Here is a 20,886-nt window from a genome sequence, read left to right as displayed (position 1 = left end):
ATGAAGAAAGATAGGGAATGTGGTATCAAAAAAGAATACAGAGAAAGAGGCGCAGCTGACAACTTATGAGACGCCGAGTAGTAAAAGAAGGTGGGCGCAGACTGCGACTATGTGTCCCTGGCCGCCCGTGGATCCAAAAGAAAGAAAGAAAGAAAAAGAGGCTATGTGGGCAAGCAGGCCGTTGCGCTACCCAGGGCAGGTACATGGGGAGGGGGGGAGCCGTAGAGGGCGGATCGATTGGGGGGACCCCCCTCGCCGATTTTTTTCTTCTCTTTTTTTTCGCACCATGCTTTCTCGTTTGCAGAGCCTCATTTTCCGCCCTCATGTCCCCTTCTTCTATTTACGTACTTACCTTACCGACCTACTCGCATGCGCCATGCCTCCCAGCTCCATGTCAGCATGTAAGGTGATGCAGACATGCAGTAGGTACCCTGGATAGGTCGGTAAGTAAATTTGTACTTAAGGTGTGCATGTACTTGCAGGACCCAAGGTAAGGTACGTAGGGTAGGTAGGTAAACAAGCAGGTAAATCTGTCTGTCCAGGTATATTTACCTATCCCCTCTCTAACATTTTCGCATCTTTCGGTTGATCATCGCTTGAAGGGTGGTAAAAAACGAGAGACGAGCATACAGACAGTGGGGCTTGTACAGCGGCCCCGCCCCGCCAAATAACAACAAACGGAGCCATCCACGCATGTTCACAAGAACCCAGACCACTCTATACTACCTAGGTACCTACCTAGGTACTTAACTGGGCTAATTAGTAATACCTGATTGAGAAAAGAGAAAAGATCCCCCAGGCGGGTCACCCTAGTGCTGGCGACTCTTGGCATGCAGGTTACCCTTGTCCGCGATTGTTACTGTGTTGGGGAAAAGACAAGACCAGCGTACCTTCCTAGTGCTGATGGTGCAATGTCGGAATAATAAACTGGGTCGGCAGGAGCAGTATAGTAAGTCGCTGCGCCACTCGTTTGGGCAAGCGCGAATAAACTTTTTGGAGGTTCTTATTTTTTGCGTCGATAGTAGCTGCTGCTCCTCTGCTTGCTTGCTTGCTGTCCCTACCGCGTGTTGGACTGGAAGTTTGTCACATTTTGGTTGTGATAAAATTTCCCGCCTTTATTATTATTACAAACCATTACTGCTATAGCTGTCAAAAAAAGAGACCAACAAGTGCCAAGACGGGGATAAGTGCAGTAGTGACCCACAAACCCCACGTGACGCGACCCTCCAACGCACTGAGCGCAGCGCTAGAGAATTACTACAGTACATCATTCCTTACTGGGAAGGAAGGAACCTTGGGAGGCCACTGATCGTACTTCCAGGTATTGAGCTCCATAGTAAATGCGCGCAAGGATTATCCTCGAGGCAAGTCTTGTGTCGTCTGATGATCCACCAGGGGCAACGAGAACCTTACCATGTTTGTCTACCCTGTTCCGGGGAGCCTGCGCAACAATTCTGTCGGAAGCTTCCGGTGCTCGACGTGATGAAAACAAACGTACCAAGGATGAGAAGTTCCGCAGACCTCGCTACAACGGGGACATACCTACAGTAATTCCTTACTCATTTTGCCTCTTTTACCTTATGGGTAAATACGGTGCTGAGCATTTTGCGATCAATCTTGAATTTTGATGCATTGACTCGTGCAACACTGTCAGCTCTTGGCTTTTGCGGGAGACGCCGCAAGTGCTGATGTTCCTAGCATTAATATGACAGAAACGGAGGCTAGCCTCCAGCCGATATGATAAGCCGACTAATTATACGAAACTGATTCCTTGCTCCTTTTTATCAAGTCGGTATAGATCACGTATCTTTACCACCATGTTTTGGATTATAATATGTACGGAGAACAAAGAACTTCACCGGATGTTTACTTTTGTCTCCTGTAATTGCTGCTACTGCACCTGCACCCTCCAGGGGAAACTAGGCAACTACCTAGGTAGGCAGCACACAAACTTTGTGCATACTAAGTATAATCTATCTACCACTTATCGTTACTACTGAGTTATTACGTATTGCCACTCGTTCATTACCTGCTCAGAAATTGTACATACATACCTAGGTAGATAGGTAGGTACCTACCTACTATCTTGAACTTACAAGGGGTTGACCCACCTGTAGGGCGGCATCGAACAATCGTCCCTCCTGATTGGCCTGGGCGTATGAACTGGAGCTTTGAGGGTTACACTTTTCCGCTTTGAGTAGGATGGGTACGATGACTGCCTAATGATTAATACTACTTTATACCTAGGTAGGTAAGGTAATTTAGTTACTTTCAGAACAGGGGAGAGGTTTTATGTTTGGTCCACATACGGGGTGTACACGCTTATAGTTTTGGCCCTTTAGGCAGATGGCTTGGCATCCCCACAATGTCGAAAAAGCGTTGCTACCTATTGACAGGAAGTCGAGACCCAACTCTACCGTTGGCAGACTTCTTACTCTATCGGCAGAGCAATTGCAACATTGACCTGAATCAGGACGCGATGACGAACAATGTGGACCTCGAAATACCCTTTCCCATGTTCGTTCGGATCTTGTCCAATCATGTAACGACTTTTGCGAGAAATCCCGCCAGGGTAAGGATAAGTAGAGCCACATATTAATATACTCGATGAAGCACAAGAACTGACCAGCAGGAAATATTGCCTGATTTGCAAAGCGGTGCGTGGTAGCTGCGAAAGCGTTTCAATCAGTGAAGCACTATGGTGATTTACAAGGTATTTTAGCGTAGGTGCCTGCCTAGGCTAGCTTCTCGTCATGTTAAAAGAGGCGCTAGTCGTCAGCAGGGACTCGAAGCTTTTTCGCTGCCAAGATGTGTTTATGAATTAACCGTTGTACAGTTCACTGGTCTAGTCTGTATCCGGCAACGACGTTGGATTTTTTATCTGGGCGGGATTTTCCGCGACAGAAGTGTGGATGATGGCACTTCATTCTCTTTGTGAAAAGCATGGCCATAGGCTGTAGCGTAAGCTTGTGGGCTTTCTCCATATGCCGCAACAACGGGTTGACGGGGGTCCTTCTTGAGGGGACGGACACCGGCACAATATACCCCGGCTGTTGGATCTGATCAAGAGAAAAGTGCATAGATGGGCAAAATAACCGCGAGTCTGAAGCAATTTCTTTCATTTTTTTCCCTGGAAAAAAAAATTACAATGGAAGTAACATGATGCATGCGGTACGGAGCACATCCAAAATTAGTCTCAAGCTAACCGACCCAGGCGACCCAACGACGGAAGACTGGTCCGCTCAACGATGAAGTGGATACGTGGGTCTCGATGTGCTTAAGCGGGACAGCTCGCAGAAAGCTTCTCATGATTGGCTGCTTTAATACGGAGTCGAATTGGCTTGGGGCTCTTCGAGGTACACAGGTACAAGCAGAGCCTCAATTTCTGAGTCGAAACGGTTCCCCCGCACGAAATCTCTCCCTTTCTCTCTTCTCCCTCGACCTTTTCCACCCGGCAGGGACTCCCCTCCTCTTGACGCAATCACATACGAACGACGGGAACCACAGCGTATCCAAAAGCGGTCAGCATCGCTAATTTGACCAATGGAATAACTCCTTGGGAACAATTAAGTTTTTCCAAGTACACATACCATTTGGTACTTTGTAAGCTTTTTTTTCTTTTGCGTCGATATTACTTCGTATATTCAGCAAGCACATTTTATAACGTAACTAATACGATTTGACAATATAAATATCAAAATATCCACTAGCGATATTAACTTGCTTGGTACTAATTAGTCCTTTTGGGGATGGGCTAATTAACAAAACCCTGGTGTATAAGTGAAATTAATTTAACCCGCTTTCTCTTCTTTGTAAACCCACCTTGCACATATGCAGTCTTGCCTGCGGTTCTATTATCCCCCCTCCCCCCTCTCACTCACCTGACGCCAGACCCGGTTGGGTGGATTGGGAAGAAGTACCGTGCAGCTCGTGTTACTCCGTATACCCAGCTATGTACAATTATACCTAATTGGATGCGCGTAAAAAAAAAAAAAAAAGGGATATCTCAAACTCGTTCGGTCCAGACCCGTTAAGTGCTTGGCAAAACTAACTAGTGCCATGCTATCAAGATTGTTGTTCAAAATTTAAGGCAAAACAGCAAGGAAAATGCGGACTATGTTAATGTGGGAAACTAGACTCCTCCTGGAATTATTATTCTTTTGTTTTTTTTTTATTCTTTATTCCTTTCTTCTCTTGAGTTTAATTTTCCTCTATTATATCCCTAGGAGAAAAAGAAAAACCATCTTGGGGCTATGAAGTGGAGACGGCAGAGCGAGAGCAGGTGTGAATGGCTAAACTGCTGCGGCTGAACTTACTGTGCCTCACTTGTACTTACTACACTCTGGGGAGTGGTTTCGGTATGCGCGCTGGCGCGAAACAAAAAGGAAAAAAAAATCCACAATCGGCTTTTGCAATCCATCATTCCACGGCCCCCAATGACGCACATCCAATAACCGGTGCTGAGCATCACCACCCACTACCAGATTTATCAATACCGAAGCTTTGCTAAGGCAGGTTATCTGACGATGATCCCAAGGCAAACTTGGCTTGCCTACAGGTACCTGACAACCTATATTTATTGGGTCGTCGGTCGCCCAACCCTCCTCCCAGGCACGTGTCGTCAAAACAAGGCAACCAAGGCAAACATCCATCGGTGGCTCGCATAGGCCGCCTGATAACAGCTGCTAATTGATACCAAGCATTAAGCATCTTCAAAGGGGGCGCAAGAGCGACAAGAATGATGGGGGCGGAAAAAAGTCACTTGATCTTGTTTATCAAACCAACAAAACTCACGCTTTTCATCATGCCCCTACGGTTATAGCTGCCCAATGTCTATTAAACTGCCGGCAAAGAGGGTCATTGCACGAACAAATGCGCAGATTGACGAATTACGATCGGTTTATCGTTCCGAAAGTTGTTCCCCTTGATACACTATTTTCCTCTCCCCCCACCCAATGATCAATGTCACGCGTTGTCACGCGCTGCTGTGGTTTAGAGGCTCCGCCAGGGGGGAACAAAGCCTGGGGAATCGCACCGGAGATGACTGCATATGCTGTGCCACGTACAGAGTACTCGTGTGGTGAGTGAAAGGATGGGAAAAAAAGACGAAACGATGATGATCACCCACCCAAATGTAAACCGACGTCACCAAAGTCACCCCTGGCAGAAGACAATTGGGTAGGGACCGACCGTCTCTCTCCTTCAATCGAGATACAGATACAGAAAAACAGGGGTGGCAGAGAGGGTGATGAGACTGCCTTGACATGGAACAGAACCAAGATGGATAGGCAACCCACTCTCAACCACACAAAGTGTCATTTTTTTCTTCTGTGTTTCCTCCCGTCTCCCCCAGGGCGCTCGGGGACAAATGAGGACTTTGCTCCGGGAACAGCACGCACCAGTTACCAGGTAGGGCTTTTTGGTCGATCACGCCCGTCTCCGTGACTGTCGATCATTTTATCGGCATAAATCCCTTTTCAAAACAAGCAACAATACTTGTCAAGCTGTCAAGTTAACCCCAATCCTTTGGGCCAAACTTGTTCCCTGGGCATTAAAACCAAAGTCAATATTATCAGAGCCATGTTCCTGCCCTATTTTCCCTGCCCGTTCAATAATTACCATGATCCATGGAGCAGATTTGCACAGCCTGGATTGCCCCCAGTCCCTTGTAAGTCCCCCCAAAATTCCTTACCACCCATCCACTTATGAAGTACTTTCTCAAAGCATGGGGGGCATGGATAACACGCGAAAGCCAAGCCAAAATCAACTGCGCATGCTTGGGACCCACAACACAAGTCCCGTACATAGGGAGGAACCAAACTATTATCGCAAGGTTCTCATTCTGCCTTCTCCTGTCACTTTTTATTTATTTTATTTTTTTATGCAATAAGCCCGTGCTTCCTTGCATATCGGCAAAAACCCGCCAGTGACCTGACAATTAAGGAACAGTGACCAAATACGGGAAAAGTAACCGGATGGCAGGGTATTTCGCACAAGTCCCCTCTTCTCTAATGGTCCCCCTAGACCTTGCCCACGCAGCAACAACTGGACCTGCCCACGAGAGGTACCTTTTTTTCAAACTTTTTTCTTCCCATCTGTGACACATGTGGTCGGGCCCTTGCCTCTATTGCCTTCACCCCTGCAAGCGAAAGAGACCTAGGTAGGTAGGGTGTATATCAAAAGTAACTAATAAATTACACAGAAGTGTGGCATGTGGTAATTTTCACAGCGGGGGAAAAAGAAAGCCCATCCCGCGTCCCAAAGTAACGACACCAAAAAATCTGCCTTGTAATTTCATTTACAGTACGGTACGTGATTAAGGGTCTCCCTACATCTCAAGCTGCGCCTCCTCGTGCTTGCAGTTACATACACCCCGCAGGTGAATATGTCTTCCGATCAGAAACCTTTATCCTTTTTTTTTCTCTCTTTGTGCACAAGTTTACGCAACAAGGTCGATGTATAACAAACAAAGACAAAGAAGAATACCATGGAGAAATCAACGAAAGAGCCCAGGTCTTCGTTGTGATTTTCCCCTCGCACTGATGCCCACATGTACAACTGTCACACAATCTTTGTAGTCAACATGTAGACGTCACACAATCTCGCTGGCATCGTATAGAGGAGGACTACCGTATTGTTACGCGGCTGCTGCCGATTTACGTATTCGCATTTCCAGCAAGATAACAACTGATATCAACTATCGCACAGATCTAGTGTATCAGCTGGATGGAACAACTAGATCAGGAGCCGAACAGCATATCGGAGAGTCCTAGGTGCTGCTGTCTTGCCCATTGCGAATGAAATCACCATGTGAAGATAGTACTAGTGTAGTGTAGATAGTACCGATCCCATCGGTCTATAGGGCGAACAGCAGATGATTCCTTTCTTGACGCCCCCGAAAGCGACCCGGCGTCCTTGGGTTTACGCCCAAACGGCTGGGTCGTCAAGTCTTGGTCGCGTGGAGGAAATCCATGGCCCTGATTGTCACATAACCGAGAGTATTATTATTTGAAATGAAATCCAGAAGAAGAATAAAAAACAAACGGTAGGGAGACAGCGGAGGGCTCTTTTGCTCCTGTCCATGTGCTGTACTATCACGGACGACCTCTGCATGGACACACGCTATGTGGGTACGTGTAGCCAGCAAAAAATACGCGAAGTAAATCATGCAGACGATGACAATCCTCCCATCACCTTGCACCTCGGATGGTGGGCAAATAGCTCAGGAGCCCGAATCCTCAAAGTAGCTTACGGATCGCACGAACCACCGCGCCTCTAGTATGCAAGACCCAGGCTGATATCCCATGAAGCCAAGCCTTTTCCTGCTTCTCAAACAGTCCCGGGTATACCCTTTGTGGTCGATAACGTTGAGAGTCATGAGAGGATCGCTGATCTTAAACCGCAAGCCTCTCGACTGAGGCGTGTTCGAGAAACACCGTTTCAGGGCATACTCTTCCGCCTGTGACTCTCCTAGACCAAGCCGTCTACTGCCAGTCCACCCACGTCCGCAAAATGCCTTCCGGTTGTCGTCTCCAAGAACAGAGCACCCAGAACGCAGAGCCAAATGGGGCCGGGTCCGGTGCCATCGCCACTAGCACTACCGCAGGAACAGCCGCTGCCGGTTCAAAAATCAAGTTTGCTCTTATTCAAGTCAACGACAGCAAAAGTAGAGAGCACAGAACGGGCAAGAGTCAAAATAAGTATAATGTATACGTGTATGGGCATTAACTAACAATTCGAGCTGCCATTTTTCCGACCTTAGTTATGTACAGAAGCAATAAAACTTATAAGAGTGATATCAACAGGAAACATGCCGAGCCTATGATGAGATGAAGAGAAAATGACCTCGAGAGGTGAAGAAAAAACAAGTTATCAAAGACAAACGAGATCCGTTACCCAGGGCTCCTGGAACACTTCTTATATCCCAGTTATTATGAAGCGCAGGGCAGTAAAACGCTCTCTCTACCAAACCTTGCCGTGTTTCAATAGGCAACTCCATTTGGTCCAGAAAACACACTTTTCTTCTGTTGCTTTTTTTTTTCTTCTTCGCTATGAAGAATGCGACGGCGATTCATGAATTCCACAGACCATAATAGAGTCAGTAGACAGGTGATTGATCAAAGTAAACAGTAAACGCAGACGACCAGGGTTCAGGGGTTCGCCATGTTGCTTATAGGGGTATCCAGACGACAGACGAGATAAATAAAAAGCAGAGGGCTCATGAAGAAGCAGATTCCATGTAAAAATCAAACAATGCAGTCGAATGGTGATCACGTCGCCACAGCAGCACCGTTCATAGGAGGTAATGGAGGCTTGGAGATCAAGACGCTGCTGCTGTTGTTATCCGGCCCGACTACAGCATTGCCGTTGCCGTTTGGCAGGTCTTCGCGTTTCGTCTCGGCAACCTCAGTGCGTACTGATGACTTGGTCCCGTGGGAATCGGTAACGACGTTTTTGGCACTCGTAGGTGGTGTCGTCCGCCGGCCATCTTCGGGCTCCTCAGGAATGGTGGCAAACTTCCGCAAGACCTGCTTCAACGCGGGCCTGCGGATAGGCTTGGCCAAGAACTCGTTCATTCCGCTCTCCATGCACTCCTTGACGTTGCTCTCCTCGCTGAAGGCTGTCAGCGCCACGATGGGTGCGCTGTAGCCCATCTGCCGGATCAGCCGCGTGGATTGTAATCCGTCCAGGTTGGGCATCTGCACGTCCATGAAGATGAGATCGAAGTAGAGGTTGTTCTCCATGTTAGCCTTCACCACCTCTAGGGCTTCCTGCCCGTCCGAGGCGACCGTGACGTCAGAGACGTGCTCTAACCGAAGCATCTTGGAAACGACCTCGACATTTGTTGAGTTGTCGTCGGCGACGAGAACGCGAAGCTTGTTGCCGCCTTTTGCCGCGACTGCCTTGGCAATCTTTTCGTTCAAGTTGGCTTTGTGATCTTCTGTCGATAGCTTTGGTGCCGTCGCTTGGGTTGGCGAGAAGAACGGATGGCTCAGTCCTACGAGGCGCGGCTTGTTGTCTAATACTGAAGCGTGCTTTCCGTCTGGAGCAGACTTGCTATGTGATACCACACGCACGTTGGTGGTGTCACCATCAGTAGAGACCAAGCTCTGTGGGCGAGACTTTATGCTGCTAGAGGCTGTGCTGGATGGTCTGATAGTTTGTTGCCTGTTAGTATGTAGCCGTAGTAAAAGGGGAAAAAATGCGATCAAACTGTGGAACTTACCTGTCCTTTACGTATTTCAGCGGTATCCTCATCGTAAAGACCGACCCAACACCAACAGTACTCCTCAGCGTAATGTTTCCACCCATCAGCGTGGCAAGCTGCTGGCAAATGCTCAGCCCTAGCCCGGTGCCTCCATACTTCTTGCTAAGTCCCAAGTCGCCCTGTACAAAAGGCTCAAACACACGGGCTTGCATATGCTCTGGTATACCAGGACCAGAGTCCTCAACCTCGAACTCGAACAGGAAGGCCTTGGCTCCTGGTGGAGGCGGCGACAGGGACCGCTCGCGTACCTGGATGTGTGGTACAGTTTTGGGGTCCATCGGGTTGATGGCCAGCGCAGTTCCTGTCGTGCCTGGCGTTGAGACGCCCTTGGTTGAGGCTGCCGATTGTGCTGACGACGAGCCTACCCGGTGCCGTGGGCGTCCTGGCCTTGCGGATCCGCTCTTCGAAAATGACGAAGAGCGACTGTTGTCGCCGGTCGCGTTGATCTGCTCGATCTCTTCTACACATCGTATCCTTAGTTGCACCTTGCCTCCTGAAGGTGTGAACTTCAGGCTGTTGCTGACCAGGTTGATGATCACCTGGAGAATCCTGTGTTGATCTCCCCACAGGCACATGTCCTTCAACCTGCCGGCACCCGCAGGCCCGAGAGCAGGCAGTCTTGTCTTTTCCATGCTTTGCCTTTCAGAACTGATTGGGTACTGGTAAAAGTCGAGTATATCGTGACCCACAAACTCCACCGTGAAGTGCGTGCCGCTCTCGCGAACCTGTTTGTCAAAGATCGACAAAAGCTGCTGCCGAATATCGCCCAAGCGGAAGTCTCGCTCTTCCAGGCTGATCTGATGTCCGATCTGGTTCTTTGAAAAGCTCAAAAGATCCTCAAGGAGGTGCAGCAGTAAGTCGCCAGACTTGTAGAGCGTCTTGAGGGATTGTTTGATGCGCGTAACGTCCGTCTCCTCCATGCACACGGCGCACATGCCCATGATGCCGTTGAGAGGCGTCTTGAGCTCGTGTGAAATGTTTGCGATAAAGAGCGTCTTGCTCTCGTTGGCCGCCTCTGCGGCCTTTTTACTGATCTCAAGCTCCCTCGTCCTCTCGGCGACCTTGTCGTCAAGGGACGAGTACTGTTTGTAAAGTTCATCCGTCATCTCGTTGAAAGTGGTAGTGAGCTCTGTCAGCTCGTCTGTTATGTAGTGTTTGCGATCCTGAACCTTTCCAGGAATCTTGAACACTTGACGCTGTGTCAGGCTTTCGTCCTGATCAGATTCCCGCCGCTGTCTCCTGGCGGGAATCCCTAGCTTATGCCTCGTCCTCCTAATAATGGCTCCGAGCCATCCCTTTTCTGAAAGTGATGAAAGGACCCCAGAACCGGGGTTCTCACTCGTACCGCCGTGATAATCGTCATAGCCTGGAGGCATTATCGACTTTTCCGTTGCAATCTTGAGATCGCGAATCGGTCGCACACTAAAGTGCGCGCAAGGGAAGATGAGTAGGAACATGAGGCCAGCGGCGCCAAACACACAACCAAGCAAGATGGTTCGCAGAGTAGTTATAGCCTGCAGCGCTTCGGCCCTGTCTTGCTCCACCACAACCACCCAGTCGACGTACTGCGATTTTGGCCGCGCCGTACCAACCGACACGTCTACCCCTTGCTCGTTAGTCGTCCAAAGGTTTGCCATGGCGTTATTGACAGCCCGTCGGTTGAACGTTGTCAAACTTTCGAAGACGGCAGGATAACTCCCGAGCTCAAACTCTTCGTTGTAATTACCGCTGTCAAAGCTGTGCTTAAGATGTCGGTCAGCTGTGCCGTTTGGCTTCGTAGGTGGCAGTACGAAGTGTATCTTTGTCTTGGCAAATTTGAAAGTGTCTGGGATCTTGTAAGTGCTGTTGGTCACCGGAGGGTCGGTATAGTTGAACCTATTATACGTCTCATTAGGTCCAAACAAGAGCGTCAGCCCACTATTGCCGAGCCCCTCGGGGGAGTTCCTGATGAGGATAAGATTCGATGCCGAAGCAACGAGGGTCATGTAGCCGAGAATAAGCTTGTCGGCGTTGCCCCGGACGGCGACGGTGAGCGAGACCAGGGCGTAGGTATCATTGATGACAAGAGGGCCAAGGAACAGCCCCTGCGTCAGGCGTATTCCGGGAAATGCATCGGCGAAGAATATGTTCGTATCGGGAGCGATGGGACTCGGCTCGCCCGTGTCCGTGTATGTAATATTGGGGTAAAGCATAGGCGGGAAGCCGTAGCTGTCGTTGCCCAGCATTGCAGAAGTACCATCGGGTTTGTTGTATGGAAGTTTGATGTCGTGGAACATGGTCGATGTGGTCGCCATAAGACCAGTTGACGAGGACCCCGTCGAGTTCCGGGAGTAGATGCGAGCTTGCAAGAGATCGGGCTGGCCAGGTAAGTTGAGCGCGTTTTCAACATCAATCCTGGCTTCATCCCACAAGCTTGGCGACGAAGACCCATTGTAAAAGTTCAACAGCGCACGCTGAACCAGTACCCGGGAAGCGATGGTAGAGCATGTCGTCTGCAGGAGGTCGATCTCGGCGGCTATGCGAGCAGCTTTGAGTGACGCAGTCAAGCTGAGGGCATTTTCTTGAACGCCAATTATGAATTGGTGAACATATATCCAGACAGGTATCGAGACGATAGCAAGGGCAACCAGAGTGGCCAACACGACGAGCAGGGCGAGCTGCTCGCGGATGGCGATCCTCATGGCTGCGTTGCTGCGGACCTGGCAGGCCGAGACTATGAAGAAAGTTCCAGAGTTATGTGTGCCGAATGCATATCGTGGGGCCGAAAGCCAGGCCGGCTTCAAGTCTCCCCGAAAACAAAACAAAGGTTTCGTTCAGTGGCAGACTTTCGCGGCAAGGCCAAGTCGGCGTGGTCGTCGTCCTCGGGGGTCGTCTCGTCGTCTTCGCTTGTTCGCGTGGGATGATGTGGCGAGTAACTGGGATCGGCAAAAACTCGATTCAACAGACGGCAAATGGTGTCGACCAACCGCTGTGCTGGGCCTTGGACGAACGATCAAAAGAACGTGTATCCAAGGCAAGAACAACGAGATGCGCGGTAACAATTGATCCGGCGTGGTCCAGGAATCGAACACACAGTAAGTGGTCGTGGGAGTGACAGACAATGTCTTGCCTTGACGTGCCTTCTGTCAGGGCAATTAACCTGCGTGACCTTGCGGCACCGAAGATGTTTTTTCTCACAGTAGCGCAGCGGCCGGGTTGGTTGGCTGGTTGGGGTTTGCTTTTCGAATGGTTCGGTCGGACAGTTAGCTAGGAATTGAGACTAGGGAGGGATCAACGCTCGCGCATTTACAAATGCAACTGGTAGGGCTGCGGAGCCGTTGACGTCGATTGTCGTAGACTATCGACGTGCCGTGTTTTCTGCTACTGATGATGGAGAAAATTCGGCGCTTTCCATTCCTCCCGAAAGAGATAGAAAAGAAGAACCCCAAGTGCACGCACGCTTTGGAGAGGCAAGACACATCAAAACCACGGTCGGGGGCAAGGCGTGTTTACGGTACAGCAAAGGTAGGTGTGTCGGAGCTGAACGGGCGGCGGGCGATAGCTCATCCCATTCCTTGATGTGGTAGGGTGGAATCAATCCAAAATGGGGATGGTCTAGACCCGGGGGGCCACGCTCTGGAATGGGCTGCTCTGGGCCGCTCGGCGTATCAATTTGAAGAGAAAAATCTGGCAGGGGTGCATGCTTCTTCGCCTCGCGACGGGAACTACGGGTACAGCACGAGAATCGGAACAATTCGAATGCGAGGCGGAATACTATTATGTCTTTGACATGCCTGGAAATTGTTTCTGATCACGATCGAGACTGAAATAACGTCCATTTTTCCATAATTCCCGTAGCCCAAAAAAAAAAAAAAACTTGTTTCTACATGTACCGTACAAAATCAAGTTGCAAATTGATCCCAGTATTGGATATGGGGTGTCCATGCTCTTACAGTACAGCACAGTACTGTACGCATCTTCCACCCTCTCTCTTCGCCGTTGGTGCAACCAACCCCATTTTCCTGTCGAATGATCAATCAAAGCCGTACTGTACTGTACTGGTACTGCCGTGATTCTCTTAATAATCATTCATCGCCTCAGACCAACCATGCAGGTGAGGAGTCGTCACGTCCGTGTCTATTGCAAATGATGATGCGGTCAAAAAGTCCCGGCACCACACACACATCTTGGCTCGCATCTTGCGTGTTTCTTGTCTTTCTCGGCTTTCTTCCAAGATGTTTTGGATCGATAGAGAACAGAAACAAATGACTAGGTAGTCTACGCAGTTACTGTACGTAGGTACCTTCCATGGATTACGATTTTCTAGACTCCCAAGTTCCTCGCCCGCCCACCTACCGTGCCGGTTAGGTGGCGGAACAACATTCAAAAGCGATTACACTGTCTGTGTGGAAAGGTTCCCCCTGGTCCCAACCAAAAGAAGCAAACGCGCGGAGATGGGATGCAAGGTAAAGCTCTCCACTGTTACCAAATCTCCTGTCGGGATACCCCCACAAGATTGGGTCTCAACACCAATCACGGCATATTAACAAATATGCCAAGGCCAGAAACCCCACATTCTTTAGTGGGACCACTTTGCAGGCTGGTCGCCGCTCTTCTGCGGTCGATGCGATCTGTGGAAGCATTGGGGGGGATTTTTTGTCCATTTTGTGCCGATCATCGCCTGCGGCTCCACCCAAAATTTTCGCTGATCTGATTCGTTTGTCATCTGTAAAAACTGTCAACGTATATAGTACCACTGGTAATTAGTAGTGATACTTTTTTTGAGTTTGTGTGCGGCGCGGAGATGCCAAAAACAGCCTCAAGTCAATCGCGCACCGCTCAGGGGTTCACAGGAGTAGGTAGGGGCCATAGCCTACAGAGTACCTAGCCAGCGAGCCAGCCTCCCACGAAGTAACAACTAGCAAGCTAGATACCCCCAAGCTCTGGCTCTAGTACGGATATAGTGGCAGCCCAAGCGCCCCCGTCGAAACAAACACTCGACATGCCGCTTGCCCCTCTCAGACTAAGCCTTAAAAAAATGCGCCTTTGAGCAAGTACGAAGTAGCAAGTTTCGCTCCAGATTTAGCGTTGTAGACAGGTACGTTAGCTCTGTTCGCGTTGGGCTGGCCACGCAAGTACGTGGCATTGCTAGTCATGTACCCAAACAACCAAACATAGTCCGGCTGCGGTACAACCGCTTTTACTCTACTAAGTTTTGTAGGTACAGTTGGTAAATACCACGTCCCAGTACCTATTCTCTAGATACCGGCGTCCGTTTTCCGGGCAGGCCTTCCCTGGTCATCTCAAAGTGAACTCTGTTCGCTCGGCTCTCTCGGCACATGCCGCCAAGCGCATCGACCCGATTTTTGATCCTCCTTGTCTTTTTTTTTCAGGGTCCAACAGATGAACAGTTTAAGCACGGAGTGTTGGAGGAGGGGAAGGGCGAGAGGATCCTATGGTTCTATGGTTGTGCATACGTACGACTAATTGCTCTGCAGGTACGTACTTGGTACGTACGAAGTAGGTACTGTCACTATACAGTGGGAGGAACTATATCTGCCAGCAGATGGATCAGAAACTTCAGAAGTTCAGAACAGCGTTCACCCACGCAACCACGATCCCTAGGAGAAAAATTGACCCCAAGCGGTCGCAATAACGTAAACTTTGTCCATAATGGTTCAAAGCCCTCCCAAGGAGGGCGCCACAGAGAGGGGCATGCAAGAGACCCTTTGACAGCTTGATTCAGGGTCCTCGGAAGTTTCGACGGGCGGAGCACTAACTCACTTACTGCCCTTGACCGCCCTCCTAAAAACCTACCCACCGATATGCGCCGAATATCCCGTTCCTGTTGGCGCTGACACAACTGACCATGAGGTTGGCTTGGCAGTTGAAGGGTACGTAAGCCTCGTTGTGCATGGACAGTACGCAAAGGTACGCGATCGGATGGATGTTCACGACTTCTAGGATATCACAAGATCAAAATCCATGCAGGAAATAGTTTGCCCCTTGCTCGTGGGTACGGAGTTGTTTCTTGTCCAAGAATATGCCCTACCTTATGTTCTAAACAAACCTTTTACAAGCAAGCGAGCTCAACCCGAATTCAAGGGCGCCATTCATAGTTCGAGCTTTCGAGAGGCTAGCATTCAGCCCTAATCATCTGCAAGCCATGCGCTCAAGGTTCGCACTCGCAGGCCTAGCCCCTTGTGAGGGATTCACAAAAACAAAATGGAAAAAGAGATAGATGATGAAGAAAAAAAAATGAAAAACAAGACAGAAATTAGGATCAATAACCTAGACTTGGTTTCAGAAACATTGTTTTCACCACCAACTCCCTTCTAACACGCGCCTTGACCACCACCATCGTGAGGTTTCAACCCAATCCCATCTCTTCAGTAAAGTCTGATCTGAGTAAAAAATCCCTTTTGTTTCCTTTCCGAGGAGACCCGGGGGTTAATAAAAACAATACGCCAAGCCCGCGTGTCAGGATGCGAATCACGCGTGCACTCGCCCCTCTGGGGCTGCTGCCACTCCCTGCCGCCGCCGCCGCAGTCGTAGGGATCCCCCTGCAAGCAATCGACACTACCGCAACCGCCTCATCGGCAATGGAACCCCGTCAGGCCGGAGACGGGAGTGGCGGCAGCTTAAAGCAGTGCCGCGACGTGTCCCTCGTGCAGTCTCGTCCTGGACTGTCCCTCAACGACACCGTATCCGCGACCTGCCACGTCGGAACGGCCGAGTACGTCAACACGCTGAACCTGAACGAGTGTCTGGGCGTGGACCCGGCGACGCTGGAGCTGGGGTGGGGACGGGCCGGCCAGCTTAGCAGCTTCTGCTGGGGGTGCGAGCTGTCGGAGCTCGAGACGGGCGGACCCGACGGGCACCTGGCCGTCGGCAGGGTCGTGTTCAGCTGCGTGTGCTACGACTACGGCCAGGAGCGGGCCACCTCGGTGCGGCTCGACGACGGCGGCATAGAGAGTAAAGACGGCGTGCTGGCCTGTCGGAACGGCAAGCGCGCAACGGCAATCCGCATGAACCCGGACGCGCCGGTGCGCACGGAGCCTGGGAGGTGCAACCTCGGGCTCGGGGACATGGGGTACATGGACTGCATTCCGAAGTTGTACGACGGCAAGATCGTCCCCGTTGGCGAACGCAACAGGTACGGCAGCGTGTTCAACGACTGGCGAGGTGATTAAACTTCGCAAACGGGGTCAATTAGCAACAAAAGATGTCTGACAAAGGTGCCGGAAAGTCTTCGTCATGGCGCTGCTGCCCAGTATTTCAGGGGGGAGGAAGGAGGTGCAACAATCAGTATCGTTCCGCGATCAAGTGATTCTGCTTTCGTGGTCAACAAGCCACCATCAATTTTATTCATATTTTTGGCGAATTACGATAGTTCTTGCTATAATGCCCGACGGCGTGAGCAATTAGTAATGACCCGTCAATAAATCCCAGTGCAGTACACTATAATGTTGAACGAGATTGTCAGTGAGGACGACGCAAGAAAGCCGTGAACCGGTGGCATATCACCTAGTGTTTGATATGAACACTATTTCTCTCAACTCCTTTCATAGGTGCCATATACGGCTGTTTATAATCATGTTATCATACAAAAGAATGACTAACGCAGGACAAGAAAAAGGATGAGCCAGAGAGGCAACGAAACAAAAGAAACTGTAGGTTGTGCCGACGTTCCATGGTAGCCACCAAGTGCTCGTTTTCCTCCATCCATCCTACTACCCTTACCCTCGTTCCTACCATTCTTATCCACCTCATGCTATCGCCTTAGGAACTGAACAAAGCCAAAAAAAGAAAAAGAAAACAAGATGTACATGACAGAGATTAGAGTATATATATGTAACGTGGTGATTAGTAGGTGTTCCCGCATAATTTCGTCGCCAAGTCTGATTCTCAGGAGCTTAGACCCCAAATCACACAAAGGCAGTCGCCTCCTGAATAACCTCAGTAGCGGGCTCCTAAGCACTCTGGGGCATATTGGGATCTCTCGTATCGAACGGATAACCTCTGGAGCGGGCACTCTCAACCTTCTGAAGTCCCATCTTCTCCATTCCTGAGACGCCGCTGTCGTTCTCGTCAAACACGATTCCGAGTCCGCCTCCGACCCCGTTTCCGTTGACTAACATGCCTTCTGCCGTTGTAGCTGTGGTTGTGGTCGTCGCTGACGCCTGGTCACTTATAGTGGCGCCGTCGCCAGACTCTAGCTTCTCGTCGAGATTCATGAGGGCTGGCGGCCTGTGTCTCATTTGCTGGGCCTTGGCGAGCGATATCGTCTTTTGCTGGTAGGTCGTTGTTATCGGTTGGTTATCGTCTCGGTCGATGGTGGCCTTCATGAGAGCTGCCATCCACAGTCTACCCTGTTTAATGTTTGGAACCGCAAAGTAGTGCACCATCGGCTTTGTGAAGTTGACAGCCTTGGTCAGCCCTGAGCGAGGCGGTACCAGCTTAAAAATGAATATTTGGTTCTCTTGTCCGGGAATGTCTCGTGTCGGATCCAGCTCCGCCTGTGTCGCTGCAATCGTCGACATTTGACTGCCAGCTGGTATCGTCGGCGTTGTTGAAGCTCCAGTCAAAGTAGCGTGCAGCCCAGTCAGTCTCTCATTATCAGCCGGTAGGACACGATGGAAGCTGATGTCTATAAGACCCTTCTCCTGTTCGTCGTCCTCAGAGTAGTAATAAGCCAGTCTCCTGCCCTTGAGCACGAATAGCCGTGGCTTCCATGTCGTCATCAAGTTGGAGCTCTTCTTCTTCATCCACCCACTGTAATCTGCATCCGCCATAGCCTCACGAGGCGTGATCTTCTGTAGACCACGAAGATATGCCGAGGTCTCCTTTTTGTTCTTTTTCTTTGGTCGGGGCGCAAGGCTAGGGGTCATTGTCGATGGCGCTGTTGTTGAGGTGCTTGGGCTCTTTGAAGTGGGCGAGTCGAGCTCAAACGAGGGGCCTGCCGAAGGCGTGCTGGAGCCGGTACGGGCGGGCGAGTTCATTGGCGAGTCTTTGAGACTGTCGCCGGCACCAAATTTGGAGCGCTCCTGGCCCGTAACCGCCTCCGAGGTAGCTCGTAGCCCGAAGTTGAACCCGCCTCCATTCTTGGAACCAAAGCTGGGTTTTGAGAGCCAGTCTCCATGCGTTCCTTGCCTGTTTCCCGTCGACGCTGGTGATATAGGAGATGATCGTGGCTGCTGCCCATCCAACTTCGTAACTGTCGGCGGAAGGCCATCGTTTACAGAATGGATCGGCCGGTGTGTCGAGTCCGTGGTATTGGTTGAGGCTGTCCTGCGATGTGGCCCGCTTGATGCGCTATAATACTTCTGAGCAGCAGGCGAAGTGCCGTTATCGCGGGCCGTCGAATCCATACTTCCAAAGTGGCTATGCCGTGAGTGAGCTGTGGCACTGCGAACCCTTTGCTCCTCAGCGTAGCTTGTGTTTCTCGAGTGGCCCCGCCCGTGCTTTACGCTATCCCGTTTCTTCAGCACGTTTCTCCTTCGTCCATCGCCGTCAGTGGATGAAAAGTAGCCACGGTCGAGGTCGACCGCCGAGTCCTGATCGTGCGGATTGGTGACTGCAAGGAAATCATTCGGGAACCCGACCGACGATAACGGCCGCGGGCCAACGGTGTGAGCGCCTTGGGCGGTGGAAGCAGTAGCACTGCCTAGTGTCCAGTTGCGATCAAACGATGGTTGTTTCCTATGCGAATTCGTCTCTGGCATCGGGTAAGTATTGTTATTTTGCAGCCTGGGCGTGGCCGAGGGCGTGTGTATCGAAGTCCCTGTAAGACGGAAATCGGTGGAAGAATGGCGGCGCGAATGATGCAGGTCTCTAACCGAAGCAGCAGACGGCCTCTTCTCATGATTTGGCCTGACAGGAGACACGGGCGAAACTGGCGAGACGGGCTCGAATTGACTGCCCTGCGTAACGGATCTACGCCTGTTGCCGCCGCTGAACATGGATGACGTGTTGCTGTCGATGGTCGGAAATCTTGTGATTGGAGCAGTACTCGTGATTGTGTTGGTCCTGCTCCTGCCCCGACTGCCCCTGTCCGATCCAACGTCGCTTCCGTGTGTCTTGCGAGTCGTTGGTCCCTGCCCGTTCACCTCGTCCAACAGGGCCTTAATCTTCTGCCATGTTTTTAATCGCCTCCCCACAGAGCCAAGGTCAAACGCCTTGATAAAAATTGACGTTTGGTCCATACCGAGCAAGACCTCACCCGTAATTTCTTGATCCCTGAATACCTCGCAATGATGCTTCTCGACACCTGCAGTGAAGAGATGCTCCGCCACCTGGTCTGCTGACCATGTCATCACTTCGCTGCGCGTGTAAGATCCATCTTCTTCCTCGTCCGTCTCTTCCCCCTGAATGTATGACATACGGTGGTCAATGTGAGAACTGTACTCGCTCCCCGAGTCCGCATTTGGCTGTCCGTTGCTCGGTGTTGAGCGCAAGGTCTCTGTAATGTGTTCGTCAATCACGTTAAGGGTCTCCGAGAGCACATAGCTCTCCTGACTGGAGCTGGCGGCGCGAGGAGAAATGTGAGATCCGCCAGCTGCGGCACCGAGCGGAGGGAGGCTCTTGTTCGAGTTTGCCGCAGGCGCCGATGCAAACTTGAATGAGCTGAGCGGCATCGTTGCTGCGGGGGGCGGTACGGCCTGCGGTGACATGAGGGCGGGAACGGGTGTTGACTCCCCGGTTGGGGGTGAGATGGTCACGGCATTCGGACTGGGTGTCTTTGTCGACACATCCAACTCGGCTGGGCGGCTCGGTTCGGATATCGATGATTCTGTCGTCGGGAAGGGGACATTTTTCGGCGAAACATTGGCGGCGAGGGGAATCGATGGAACTATTACTCCCCTGGGTGCAGGTCTCGTATAAACTTAAAAGGGCAATTGTGTCCCGTCAGTTTGGCCATTCAATCCATGATCCGCCACCCAGACCACCGGCTAAAAGCATTATGGTGCGACTTACCCTCTGGAAAGAGACCAGTGCCGCCGTTGAGGAGGTGCTTTCCCAGAAACCAACCATCGCCAAACTCATCGTCCCTCTCGATGAGTTCGACGCGATCACCCTTGGTGAGGCTAAGCTCATCCGCACTCCGCGCCTGGAAGTCGTCTGGATACGGATACGCAGCGTTAGTATTTGAAAGCGGGGGGCTGGGAGAGTCGGCGCTCTAGCATCGACGTGATGATGTATGTTGTCCATGTAGTTTCCAACCGTTGGAAAGCATTGTGAGATAATAATAGATAGGCATGGGGGGCCAAAAGTATATAGTTGATCTGGAGTTTTTTTTTTGTCTTGCCACAAACTGACATGGGCACTTACGGATTACGAGTAAGATGTCGCCAACGTTGGGACGGGCATTGGCAGCCCCCGTGTCGCTGTTCCCTCTCGCGGCCATTGTGTCAAGACCAAATCATTGACAATCGAGGATTCGGTCCGTCGTCGAATGGGGTCGTCGACGTTGATCGGGGTCGTCGCAGAGGGCTGACGAGGGTGCGATCTCAAAGGGGCGTGGCGTCGGCGACAAGAGGGAGAGTGAGGGTTGGACGTCCAAGGGGGAATGGATTGAAGAACAGTGGTAGTAACGACCAGTGGCGGTCGCGCAGGCAGGGCGAAATGGCGGGCGGAGA

At 50.9% G+C, this 20,886-nt stretch overlaps 3 protein-coding genes across 3 annotated transcripts; 1 reads left to right on the top strand and 2 right to left on the bottom strand.

The window, feature by feature from the left end:
• Positions 1-7,681: 7,681 nt before the first annotated feature.
• MGG_07312 (osmosensing histidine protein kinase SLN1) lies at positions 7,682-12,709 on the bottom strand. Its single transcript, XM_003715497.1, has 2 exons — positions 9,227-12,709; positions 7,682-9,153 (listed from the first exon to the last, which is right to left on the bottom strand). Exons 1-2 carry the CDS (start codon positions 11,947-11,949, stop codon positions 8,271-8,273), a joined length of 3,606 nt encoding a protein of 1,201 aa, XP_003715545.1. The 5' UTR covers positions 11,950-12,709; the 3' UTR covers positions 7,682-8,270.
• A 2,430-nt stretch (positions 12,710-15,139) lies between these two features.
• On the top strand, positions 15,140-16,543 carry MGG_07311 (uncharacterized protein). Its single transcript, XM_003715496.1, has one exon. It carries the CDS (start codon positions 15,733-15,735, stop codon positions 16,438-16,440), a length of 708 nt encoding a protein of 235 aa, XP_003715544.1. The 5' UTR covers positions 15,140-15,732; the 3' UTR covers positions 16,441-16,543.
• A 190-nt stretch (positions 16,544-16,733) lies between these two features.
• MGG_07310 (uncharacterized protein) lies at positions 16,734-20,822 on the bottom strand. The gene is made up of 3 exons (XM_003715495.1): positions 20,579-20,822; positions 20,225-20,368; positions 16,734-20,132 (listed from the first exon to the last, which is right to left on the bottom strand). Exons 1-3 carry the CDS (start codon positions 20,652-20,654, stop codon positions 17,221-17,223), a joined length of 3,132 nt encoding a protein of 1,043 aa, XP_003715543.1. The 5' UTR covers positions 20,655-20,822; the 3' UTR covers positions 16,734-17,220.
• Between the last annotated feature and the right edge of the window lie 64 nt (positions 20,823-20,886).

This window comes from Pyricularia oryzae, chromosome 2, assembly GCF_000002495.2.
Source record: "Pyricularia oryzae 70-15 chromosome 2, whole genome shotgun sequence".
Lineage (NCBI taxonomy): Eukaryota > Fungi > Ascomycota > Sordariomycetes > Magnaporthales > Pyriculariaceae > Pyricularia > Pyricularia oryzae.
This window is presented reverse-complemented; position numbering and strand designations above follow the sequence as displayed.

Excerpts from the sequence above, each read along its gene's own strand:
- MGG_07312 (XM_003715497.1), bottom strand. The coding sequence starts at position 11,949 with ATGAGGATCGCCATCCGCGAGCAGCTCGCCCTGCTCGTCGTGTTGGCC. Across the intron at positions 9,154-9,226 it reads CTGAAATACGTAAAGGACAG|ACCATCCAGCACAGCCTCTA; the intron begins GTAAGTTCCACA and ends ACAAACTATCAG.
- MGG_07311 (XM_003715496.1), top strand. The coding sequence starts at position 15,733 with ATGCGAATCACGCGTGCACTCGCCCCTCTGGGGCTGCTGCCACTCCCT.
- MGG_07310 (XM_003715495.1), bottom strand. The coding sequence starts at position 20,654 with ATGGCCGCGAGAGGGAACAGCGACACGGGGGCTGCCAATGCCCGTCCC. Across the intron at positions 20,369-20,578 it reads CGACATCTTACTCGTAATCC|ACGACTTCCAGGCGCGGAGT; the intron begins GTAAGTGCCCAT and ends ATCCGTATCCAG. Across the intron at positions 20,133-20,224 it reads CACTGGTCTCTTTCCAGAGG|TTTATACGAGACCTGCACCC; the intron begins GTAAGTCGCACC and ends TGCCCTTTTAAG.